The following is a 10438-nucleotide window of genomic DNA, read 5'->3' on the forward strand; positions in this document are numbered from 1 at the left end:
TATTTAATTTTATTGTTCTGCACCAGTTGCTATAGCAACCAAGCAGCAACATGGCTACCCCTCAGTGGATTCTGATGCAGCATAGACTGGAGCCCTCGACAAAAACTGTTGAGAGTCAGTACGAGATAAACACCAAGAAGAGACAAAGAGAAGCTGTTAGGTCCGCCATTAAGAAAGGAGTTTTGAAAGTGCTAGATCAAGCCTTGCTAGAAGAAACTAGAGTGAGGACTTCAGTGCTGCAAAAAATGACACCATTTTTACATTTCTTTGCTCTTATTTTAGGGAATTTCATCTGATGCACAAGAAAGGGAGCAAGTGCAGTACCTCTCGCTTCCCTTCCACTCTCTCCACTCTATAGATGAGCTGGTAGTTCTCTCTAGTCCATTACTAAGTATCATCAACTTACCTGGGAACTTCATCTCTAACATTCAGCCATTCCAATCCTGCATCAATTTGGTTAAATTAGACATCTCTGGAAATGAAGTACAATTATACCTTGTGTACACAACTAGACTTGTATAAATGCATGCATCCTTTCTGTGTTTTTATCAGCAAGATCCCCTGTATACTTGATACTACATTATATAGGGTGGGTACTAATTGTGCTTTTAAAATTTAAATTTTAGCATTTTCAAGGGGACCCTGATTTAGTGAAATGTAATATTAGCAAAAATAGAAAGAAAATCAGTGGTAAAAAAAATCCAATTTAATAGCGTATGAACTGCACTTAGGAAGCCCGAACTGAACCCTATCCAGTGTTATCTTGTTACTGATCTTGTACTAGTTTACATAAAGGCAGAAGTGCTATTAGCACCGGCTTAATTGGCGTTCTTAAGTATACTCGCTAAGAACGCTAATGATCACAAGTGATCCCCCACCCTATGGTAACTATTTCCTTTGTCTTTTCAGATACAAACTTTGCCTGATGCTCAATACTGGAGTGCTCTGATATCCCTCAAAGTCCTCTACTTGCATGGAAACTTACTAACAAAGAAGGACTGCATATTAAAGCTAGGATCATGCCCTCAGCTACAGATATTGACACTCCATGACACTCCAGTATCTCTTTTATCCAATTATCGTCACATTGCTGTTAACTGGTGAGACTGACTGGGCTTCATTAGAAATGGCTACGATTTGCGTATACATGTAGTTCAGAATCAATTGAAACATGCTTACATGCACAAATACATTTCATCTTTTATTATTTTTTATAGTATCCTAACGCTAAAAGCATTGGATTATCATGTAATATCTGACGACGAAATTATTGAAAACCTCTATCTTGCTGGGAAGTTCCGAGCTCTTGCCAAGTCATTTAACAAGCTCCTCTACCTTCCGGTTGAAGAAGTAAGAGCAACAAAGAGCATTTCTGAGGTTCTCCTTTCTTGTAGGACAACGACTATCAAACGGAAATAAATAAGGTCCATTCTCTAATACAATCGGTTGATGCTGTCCAGTCGCACTACAGTCCAGTCATCATCATTCAGAGGTGGGTACGGGGCTGGCTCACAAGGAAAAGACTACCAGAGAACATTAACATGCAAATAAAGTAAATATCATCCAACAATACAGTAACACTCATGAACATGTATCATTATTAGTGCTATTATGAAGAGAAAAGAAAAGAGAGACAGGAATCTCAGAGAAGTGCTGTGCTCTACAGCAATGCCACCTTTAAACCAGAGCTTTCCATTGGTCAAATCAGGCCCTCCTCCTCCTCCAACTTCTCCTAACACTCAACAAAGACTCTCTCCTCTTCTACCAAGTATATACGCTATACCTCAATCAGCCAAGAGACCCTGCACTGCTGAGCTGCACAAGGCAATAAGCAGTGCAAGGGTCCTACTTAAAAACAAGAAGAGTACAAAAATGGCGAGGAAATTTTTCAGGCCAATCAAGAAATCGAATCAAAGATCAACCGATGCACATCATATTGATTGCGTCGGTGATTTGAGTATCAGTGGGACTCACCGCTCAGTTGAGAATCTTAACAAGATTGAGATGCATAAAGATTCGGTGAGGGATGGAGGAGACGAGATCAGGAAATCAAAAGGAAAAATGAAAGCAATTGTAGAAGAGGAAAAGAAGAAAGCCCAAGATGAAATCGATTTAACAAAAAAGCTACCTGAAATCACCAAAGACACTCAAACTTTCATACGCAATCATGCCACGATGAATCTTACTGCTTTGAGGCAATTGGAGAAAGAGTATCGATCCAACCAGAAGAACAAGGACATAGAGACAAAGACTGGACTAGTAGCACAAGTGAGACAGGAGAGAGAGGTGAGAAGAGAAAGACTCCAGCAGTACCAAGCAATGATCAAAGAGAATATCATGAGCTGGAGGATTGAGGAAGAAACACGACTTCAAAGAGAGAGAGAAAAGCAAGACATTAGAAGAGAGGAGGATCACCTAAGAAGAGTTGCTAATGTTGAAAAGGAATATGAAGTTCTTCAGTGTAGGATCAATGACGAGGAGTTTGCTAAGAAATTTGTACAAACTAATGTTGCAATTGATCATAAAATAACAATGGAAAAAAGAAGGTTAGAGAGAAGAAGAAAAACTGTATACATTTTTATTTATTATTTATTTTCAAGGTTGGAGAAGGAAGCTGCCTCAGATGATGTGCATGACACAGTCCAGACTCAGAGAGAGAATGAAACTGAGAGACAAGAAATTACTAAAAACTTCATGCAAATGAGAGAAGAGAGGCTTAGACAGGAATCAGTGAGCGACAAGAACCAGCTCAGCACTCAAATGATACAGGTACTGACTGTCATCATGATATACATAGAATACAAGAAGCTATTTTGCTATTTCATATTACACTTGCACCAGAAGCATTGTAAATGATGTATGTGTTAAAAATGAAATTGGCACATTCTAAGCTGCAATCTTTCCTCATTAAAAATCATTTCTTTCCTCCTCTACATTTTGTCTCTAGTTGGTGTCTCACCAGTTAATGGAAGCTAAACAAAAAGTAGCTAGAGAGAAAGCCAGAAAAGAAGCAGCACAAAGGTGCTCTCCTATACTTCTAAGCAGTGACACTCCAAGAGAAAACCTACTGGAGGCATACAAAGCCATACCAGAAGCAACAATGGCCGACAATAGTCTACTGGGACCTCTACTAAGAGCTTGTGAGCAAGAAGGATATAGTCCTAAATCAATGCGTAGTTGGACGTTAGGATCACACAGAACCTGGCAGAGAGGGAGTCATGTTATGAATGACGAGCCTGGAAACTTTCCCGTTATCAACAGACTCCGTTCAGACGAGACACCATTGATGTATGATGTATATAGACCGCTCCACCCACGCTGGCAGAATAGCGGTGGTACAACACCTTTTAATTCACTACAAGTGTCTTTGAGAAATACTGCAGTTGCCAGTCCAGTCCTGGAGCCAGGGGCAGGTAATTTGTATAGTAACTGTGTGACCAGAGAAGATGAGAAGAGGAAACTAGTACTGCAAAGTCATAGCTAACTCATCCTAGTTTAAATGAAGTACAGTACACAATGTATAGTTCATTAATGATTGATTTAATGCAAAAAAATAATTTTAAAAATGATAATAAAATACTTTTTTGTTTTATTTGTGTTCAGTGACAGAGCATAGAAGAGATGAGAGCTCCCTTGCAAACCCTACAGCATTCAAAAAAACAAAATCAAAAATTAAAGGAACTTTTCTGACTTGAGTGGTTGCAATAAAATGGACAGTTTCTTGCACATTTCATCGGATCAGCTTTCCAAATAGAAGGATGACAGGGGCATAAAGATGGAAGATCTGGATACTTTTCATGCAGCAAAAACTGCAACGCCTCACAAAATCTAGAGAGATGATCAATGTCTGATGATAACAAGAAGATGACATGCACCAAGTACCTCTCATTCTCTTTCTCTTTCACTAATTTCTGATGCCTCCTTTCTAAAGCAACCATCTCCAGCCATTGTTTGGCATTTTCTCTCTCAGCAAGAATAACCTTCATCATAAAAAAATAATAAAAATACTGTGACATTATAAATAAAATACATACGGCAGATTCTTTAGGACTATACTGTCGCTCTATTTGTCTTCGTTCTTCTTCTCTCTCTCTCTTTCTCTTCTCTGCTTCCTTTTGGTGCTGTCTATTGATAGCATTAACACGTGACTGCTGTCTCTCAACTGCTGAGTAGAGCCTCCTCACTGTTAGATGATGACTAGCAGCCTAAAAGAGAAAGAAAAGTTGCAAAAGAGAAAGTTTAATTCTTCAAGAAAGAAAAGATTCAAAAAGGAAAGAGAAATCTACCTCTGCTTTATTGGTGAATGTTCTCTTCTGTTCAGAAGAGGTTTTCTGATTGACGACAGGTTTTGGCATTAAAGATGGTTTAGGTTTTTCCCTAAAAACCGTAGGTTTAAGAGTAACCTGAGCAGGAGGTGTGGCAGAGACTGGTGGTTTCTATAAGAAATTTCTTTAAATTTAATTATTTATTGCCAAACCTCACAAAGAGAGAGAAGTTGCTGTATACATTTTGATTGTTCTTTTCTACAATCAATGACTGTTATACCGTGGGAACCATCCAACTCTGGACACACCTCTTCCCCGCCCACCTCACTCTGTTTTTAATTAACGTTATTATAATTTCAATTTTTTCTGATAATTTACTTTCGCATGCTTTTCAATGACGATCGTTTGTCTTGAAGTTTCTTGTCTTTGCTTTTTGAGACGTTTCTGAACTTTCTTTCTAAACTCCTCAAGCTGTGCAGTCTGTTCTTGTAACTGCTGGTACAACTGGGCCTCTACAATCAGCGCTGAGAGCTGTCAATAAATATTTATAAATATTTGTGCGGCCATAGATACTTACTCTTGCATCCTTTGGGCTCTCAGGATGTTCTCTTGTCTTGTAGGCCTCGGCTTTCACTTGGACTGGGACTGCCGCCATGATGAATCACCTAGGCAACAAGCCACGCCTTTATATCAAACCGGAATTACTGGATATGGATCAGTCAATTAATTAATTTAATTTCAAATACGTTATATCCTGTTTCAAATTCCGGTACGTCATCACAATTGTTTTTATTCCTATAAAAATGCAGACAATACTGGACTTATCATTAATAGGAGAGAATGGAATTCTCTACTTGCAGGAGGTTTACTGTTGCTGTAATACTGCTCTCTGTTTATCAGAGAATAGTAAGTCAGTATTCTTATACTCTCTTTTATTCTCCTCCCTATATTTTAGGTTTGTGGAAACTATATGGTGCAAGTTGCTTTGGTGAAATGGGAGAATCCAGAAGGAGCTACCATTCATCACCTCTGCTGTGATGATGCTGATCGAAATCCACCAAACTGCCGTCTCCTCACCAATTTTTGTGAAACATACTTCCAAGTTTGCCTCCAGCCCTACACCTACAGCAGTTCTAACAGGAATTGTCCTTACAGTAGCTACTCCAGTGATTATGATTCATCACGCAGTGATTCTAATGACATCAGTTTCCCTTTTGGTGTTGCTCTGCCTGGAGATGTGCCTAACCCAATGACATTTACAATAAGAGAAGATACTATTGATGTAAGAAATGATGTCTCTCTCTTGCAGAGTTTACTCGGTCGTTTTTATTCCTTTTCCCTTTTTTCTGCATGGCATTACTTTAGAGCTATTATTTAAACTATTATATAATTTTGATTACATTTCTATATTCTATTCTATTACATTTAAACAACTCCATCCATCCAATGCAGGCAGGACTAAGGGTGAGTGTGAGAATTTATGATCGTGATGTCACCTCTCAAGACGATCTCATTGATAACATTCCATTCAACATTCGTAACCCAGTCCTCTCTAATACTTATATAAACTTAAGTATCACCACCAACAATTCCTATCAAAGTACAGCATATACAAGGACTATGGTGATTTCGTACAGAATAACCTGTTTGACTGGTTTTACTGGCGACAACTGCAAGCAATCCATTGTGACCAATAACTCATCAGGTCAGCATGATAATACTATTATTTTTAAGCATATAGTTACATATATACTTATATATTAGGTTGTGAAAATTCTACAAAAGCAAGTTCTACTGACAGTGTAAGTTCTACTGACAGTGTAAGTACTGCTGGTAACAGTGATAATACTGACCTACTCTCACTGCTAATAATTAATATCATATTAACCATCACACTTTCTGTTAGTATCATTATCTTAATGATTGCATTCTACAAGAAGAGTAAGTCAAAATATAACTGAGCAAACATAATTATAAATCAACCTTTCTTTACTGTAGGTAGATCTTCAAAAGATAATCAACTTAGTTCCAACAGGAACACAGAGAGTTTTCCTCCAATTCAACCTCCTCCAAGACTTCAAATTCTCTCTCCTCCTTCTCCAGCAGTTTCTGTTAACTCACTGTACAGAGACTCCTTCACTAATGGACCGGGTTTTACACTCTCCATTCACAATGGAGAAGATGGCAGGACTTCATCACGCCTGTCCAAATCCTCTTTGTTTGCAGATGATTACGAGAACAAGCTTAATTCCAATCCTGCCTATGCTGCGTCTCCTACCTTTAATAAAGATGATGACTACATATAAAAGACATTTTACACACATGTACATGTGCTTTTCCTTTTGCATAGAGCCACATTCTACAATTTTCTTTTTTTGCATTTCTAATTTCACAGATTTTAAACTATTTGTATTCCTTTTTTGTTTCCTGCATATTAGATCTAATTAGTAAAGGACTATAACAATAATAACTTGTCATTTTATGATACATTATGTATCCATTATTTTAATATGTAATTTTTAACTACATATTATGCTGACTTTTCATGTTGTTGTTTTTTTTATTAAAAAAAGACACATATACAGTTTCCTGTATAGTCTATCATTAAGATTGTTAATGAGCAGCCATGAAGAATCAATGGACTTGATAGACACTGATAGTGTTACTTGCAGTGTTAATTTTAATGCAATAAAATAGAACAATAATAATAACAATAATAATAACAATAATAATAATAATGTTAATGATAATAATGCTAATAGTACTGATATTTTAGTTGCTCATCTCCTGTTCTTGTATTCATTAAAAAGTGAAGAGAAGATTGAGTTTGGGTCACCTAGCAACACTCCAGGTGCATCAAACTCTTTGACACGCCCTCCCTCCATCACAAGAATACGATCACAATTTAAAACTGTCTCAATTCTACAATATAATATAAATCACTTTAAAAAAAAGAAGTATTTTATCTGTGACTAGGAGCTATGTATATGTAACAAAAACACCAAATTATTAAGGAAAGGTAGTGTGGGCCCAATATGGTGTCCTTAACAAATTTAAAAATGTCGGAAGGGAAGGGAGTAAAAGGAAGTTCCTGTTCCTTATCAAAATCAATAGTTCTCATAGCAAATTCAAGCACTTTAACTAATAGATGTACATGTATGTAACTTGGAATGTCAATACTCGCATTCTTCAAGACATTCGATACAAGCTACCTTCCTACTAACAGTCCATACCAGGAATATTCTGTACACCCTTACAAGTGATAATGCCTTAAAAGGCGGGCAAACAGCAGCTGTCCATTGGTGTAATATTAATAGGTGCTACATGTATACCTGTGGGCTATAGTGATGACTGTTGAGGTAACAAATTCTGTTCTGATGGTTTTCTGAATGTGAGCATCAGTGCTGAGGTCAACACTAGCAGTGGCTTCATCGATACAAATTATCTAAAATAATGAAAGAAAATATAACTCCATTTAACATTTCCTGATACATGTTGTTATGCTGTGTAGAAAGTTTGAATTGATTCCAATCAAATTTAGATTTTATACAAAATTTTAAAGTTGCTTAAAAGTCGGCCCAAAGTCCCTGTGCTATAGTACAGAGTCACAGGCCAAATTTAGTCAAAAATGAAAAGGTGAGAATTCTTCATTTCCCTCTACCTTTGACTTGGTGAGAAGTGCCCTCGTTAGACACATTAGCTGTCTCTGTCCAACAGAAAAGACACGCCCTCTGTCCTCAACTGAAGCCCCTAATCCTCCTGCAGGGAATCACATGATAATCACATGATACAAACAGTACAAGTGTACTAACCTAAATCCTCTATCACTGTCTTTAAGTGACATCTCTCTAAAGCAGACCAGACCTCGTATTCAGAACACTATGGAGGAAGGGATGGTGCATTGCTGGTGAAATGGTGGACCTACTTTACTGCAAGGGTCAAGGTTCTCCTGCACTGTTCCGTTGAACAGGAAAGGATCTTGTGGTATAATGGCCATTGAAGATCTGAAAAGGACAACATTTTTATTTCAAAAAATACAATAATAATTGTAATCATCAGCTCAAACTTTCTACATGTAGCATAAGGGCATCAATATGTATCAGAAAATGTAATAAAAATTTGGGGTCATTTTTTGGCCATTTTTTGGAAAAAAAACCATGGACTATAGCCTTGGGTATTTTTCAGATTTTTGACGTTTTCTTAAAATGACCGTAACTTGAAAAATTGAAGTCGGAATCGCCTCAAACTTGCTACACAGCATAAGGACATCAATATGCATCAGAAAATGTAATAAAAATTGGGGGTCATTTTTTGGCCATTTTTTCAAAAAAACCATGGACTATAGCCTTGGGTATTTTTTAGATTTTTGACGTTTTCTTAAAATGGCTGTAACTTGAAAAATTGAAGTCGGAATCGACTCAAACTTTCTACACAGCATAAGGACATCAATATGTATCAGAAAATGTAATAAAAATTTGGGGTCATTTTTTGGCCATTTTTTCAAAAAACCATGGACTATAGCCTTGGGTATTTTTCAGATTTTTGACGTTTTCTTAAAATAGCCGTAACTTGAAAAAATGAAGTCGGAATCACTTCAAACTTGCTACACAGCATAAGGACATCAATATGTATCAGAAAATGTAATAAAAATTGGGGGTCATTTTTTGGCCATTTTTTCAAAAAAACCATGGACTATAGCTTTGGGTATTTTTCAGATTTTTGACGTTTTCTTAAAATGGCTGTAACTTGAAAAATTGAAGTTGGAATCGACTCAAACTTTCTACACAGCATAAGGACATCAATATGTATCAGAAAATGTAATAAAAATTTGGGGTCATTTTTTGGCCAATTTTTCGAAAAACCATGGACTATAGCCTTGGGTATTTTTCAGATTTTTGACATTTTCTTAAAATAGCCGTAACTTGAAAAAATGAAGTCGGAATCAGCTCAAACTTTCTACACAGCATAAGGACATCAATATGTATCAGAAAATGTAACAAGTGTCATAATTATGGCTCAGTCTCACCTCAATCTGTCAAGTGATACAGTTGATATGTTAATGGCATCAATGAGGATGGCTCCTGATTCAAGCGGATCAATCATACGAAACAAAGCTTGAAACAAACTCGATTTACCGGCACCTGTCCTTCCAACCACACCTACCTAAGACCCTCATAATTAATAAATATACTAATTGATATGAAATACCTTCTCTGCCGATCTTATATTAATTGAAATTCCTTTTAAGGCAGGTGCTAGTCCTTCCCTATAATGGTATGTGATCATGTGATAGTCATGTGACATTACCTGTACTTCAGTACCACTCTTTGAAATTCTATTACTCCTCTGGTTGGCCAATCAATGGGTGGAGACTAAATAATATTATAATATCAGCATAAATCAACATAAATCAGTATGAATCAATATAAATTAGCATGAATCAATATAGATCAGTACGAATCGATAGAAATCAGTATGAATCAATATAAATCAGTATAAACTCACATTATTATTATCATTATTTCTTTCCACAGGAGCTCCCCTGATATACTGCATTGCTCTTTCAACACTGACCATTTCTTTCTCGGTTTCAGTAAAAGACGTCACAACTCCAGAGAGGAGGTTAGTGACTGAGAGTGCATAGGATATCGCTAGTCCAACAAGACCGGGATCAACTGAGCCAGCAAAGTGATGCTCTAGGACGGCAATAAAAGCCACACCCCCTACCATAGCCACGCCCAACATCTGTAGTCTAATGCTTAACCACTGGGCAACTGCATAACCTGTTTGACAAGAAAATTAATAAATAAATAAAATAAATAAATAAATTCTTACTTCCATAGTTTGCTCTTTGGCTCATGTCCAGTTTTGTCTCGTTCTCTTTCATGAATCTCTTCGTAGCTCTCAGAGCTCTGATGGTCGTAAGACCAGTCAGAGTCTCTTGAAAATGAGCATAGACCGGAGACAGAGTCACTGTAGAGAGCCTTTTTAGTTCCCTGAGGAGAGGGAGAGAGAGGGGGGGAGAGAGAGAGAGGGAGGGAGAGAGGGAGAGAGAGAGAGAGAAAGATTGAATGGTGTCTGTCTGTCCTAAATAAAGAGATTGTACCGTCCATTATCATTACCTGGATGTTCTTCTATAATATTTCTGAATGTAATAATAAATTATGGCAAGA

General features: G+C 37.1%; 4 protein-coding genes across 4 annotated transcripts in view; 2 read left to right on the plus strand and 2 right to left on the minus strand.

Annotated features, from left to right (window-relative positions):
- Positions 1-12: 12 nt before the first annotated feature.
- LOC100638216 (leucine-rich repeat and IQ domain-containing protein 3-like) lies at positions 13-3592 on the plus strand. The gene is made up of 8 exons (XM_003386993.2): positions 13-221; positions 283-483; positions 910-1100; positions 1218-1350; positions 1395-1552; positions 1605-2546; positions 2601-2769; positions 2948-3592. Exons 1-8 carry the CDS (start codon positions 51-53, stop codon positions 3482-3484), a joined length of 2502 nt encoding a protein of 833 aa, XP_003387041.2. The 5' UTR covers positions 13-50; the 3' UTR covers positions 3485-3592.
- On the minus strand, positions 3555-4936 carry LOC105312957 (uncharacterized). Its single transcript, XM_011405998.2, has 8 exons — positions 4843-4936; positions 4644-4796; positions 4478-4594; positions 4287-4436; positions 4035-4205; positions 3883-3980; positions 3692-3828; positions 3555-3642 (listed from the first exon to the last, which is right to left on the minus strand). Exons 1-8 carry the CDS (start codon positions 4918-4920, stop codon positions 3590-3592), a joined length of 957 nt encoding a protein of 318 aa, XP_011404300.1. The 5' UTR covers positions 4921-4936; the 3' UTR covers positions 3555-3589.
- A 149-nt stretch (positions 4937-5085) lies between these two features.
- LOC109582592 (uncharacterized) lies at positions 5086-6870 on the plus strand. The gene is made up of 5 exons (XM_019997389.1): positions 5086-5171; positions 5221-5547; positions 5718-5970; positions 6030-6206; positions 6264-6870. The coding sequence occupies exons 1-5, from the start codon at positions 5106-5108 to the stop codon at positions 6569-6571; spliced, it is 1131 nt and encodes a 376-aa protein (XP_019852948.1). The 5' UTR covers positions 5086-5105; the 3' UTR covers positions 6572-6870.
- Positions 6871-6908: 38 nt separating this feature from the next.
- LOC105312958 (multidrug resistance-associated protein 7-like) overlaps positions 6909-10438 on the minus strand; it is a 9799-nt gene continuing 6269 nt past the window's right edge. Inside the window, exons 10-20 of the mRNA XM_019997344.1 lie at positions 10388-10437; positions 10101-10261; positions 9771-10048; positions 9573-9637; positions 9474-9531; positions 9292-9428; positions 8191-8269; positions 8078-8144; positions 7927-8024; positions 7598-7710; positions 6909-7187 (exon numbers count right to left, since the gene is read on the minus strand). Coding sequence (XP_019852903.1) covers positions 7046-7187; positions 7598-7710; positions 7927-8024; positions 8078-8144; positions 8191-8269; positions 9292-9428; positions 9474-9531; positions 9573-9637; positions 9771-10048; positions 10101-10261; positions 10388-10437 — 1248 coding nt within the window. The 3' untranslated portion in view covers positions 6909-7045. The remainder of the gene's footprint in view (positions 7188-7597; positions 7711-7926; positions 8025-8077; positions 8145-8190; positions 8270-9291; positions 9429-9473; positions 9532-9572; positions 9638-9770; positions 10049-10100; positions 10262-10387; position 10438) is intronic.

Source organism: Amphimedon queenslandica, unplaced genomic scaffold (assembly GCF_000090795.2).
Source record: "Amphimedon queenslandica unplaced genomic scaffold, v1.1 AMPQUscaffold_13374, whole genome shotgun sequence".
Lineage (NCBI taxonomy): Eukaryota > Metazoa > Porifera > Demospongiae > Haplosclerida > Niphatidae > Amphimedon > Amphimedon queenslandica.

Excerpts from the sequence above, each read along its gene's own strand:
- LOC100638216 (XM_003386993.2), top strand. The coding sequence starts at position 51 with ATGGCTACCCCTCAGTGGATTCTGATGCAGCATAGACTGGAGCCCTCG. Across the intron at positions 1,101-1,217 it reads CGTCACATTGCTGTTAACTG|TATCCTAACGCTAAAAGCAT; the intron begins GTGAGACTGACT and ends TATTTTTTATAG. Across the intron at positions 1,351-1,394 it reads TCTACCTTCCGGTTGAAGAA|GACAACGACTATCAAACGGA; the intron begins GTAAGAGCAACA and ends CCTTTCTTGTAG.
- LOC105312957 (XM_011405998.2), bottom strand. The coding sequence starts at position 4,920 with ATGGCGGCAGTCCCAGTCCAAGTGAAAGCCGAGGCCTACAAGACAAGA. Across the intron at positions 4,595-4,643 it reads TCATTGAAAAGCATGCGAAA|AGTGAGGTGGGCGGGGAAGA; the intron begins GTAAATTATCAG and ends AATTAAAAACAG. Across the intron at positions 4,437-4,477 it reads AACTTCTCTCTCTTTGTGAG|AAACCACCAGTCTCTGCCAC; the intron begins GTTTGGCAATAA and ends AATTTCTTATAG.
- LOC109582592 (XM_019997389.1), top strand. The coding sequence starts at position 5,106 with ATGGAATTCTCTACTTGCAGGAGGTTTACTGTTGCTGTAATACTGCTC. Across the intron at positions 5,172-5,220 it reads TCTCTGTTTATCAGAGAATA|GTTTGTGGAAACTATATGGT; the intron begins GTAAGTCAGTAT and ends CCTATATTTTAG. Across the intron at positions 5,548-5,717 it reads TAAGAGAAGATACTATTGAT|GCAGGACTAAGGGTGAGTGT; the intron begins GTAAGAAATGAT and ends CATCCAATGCAG.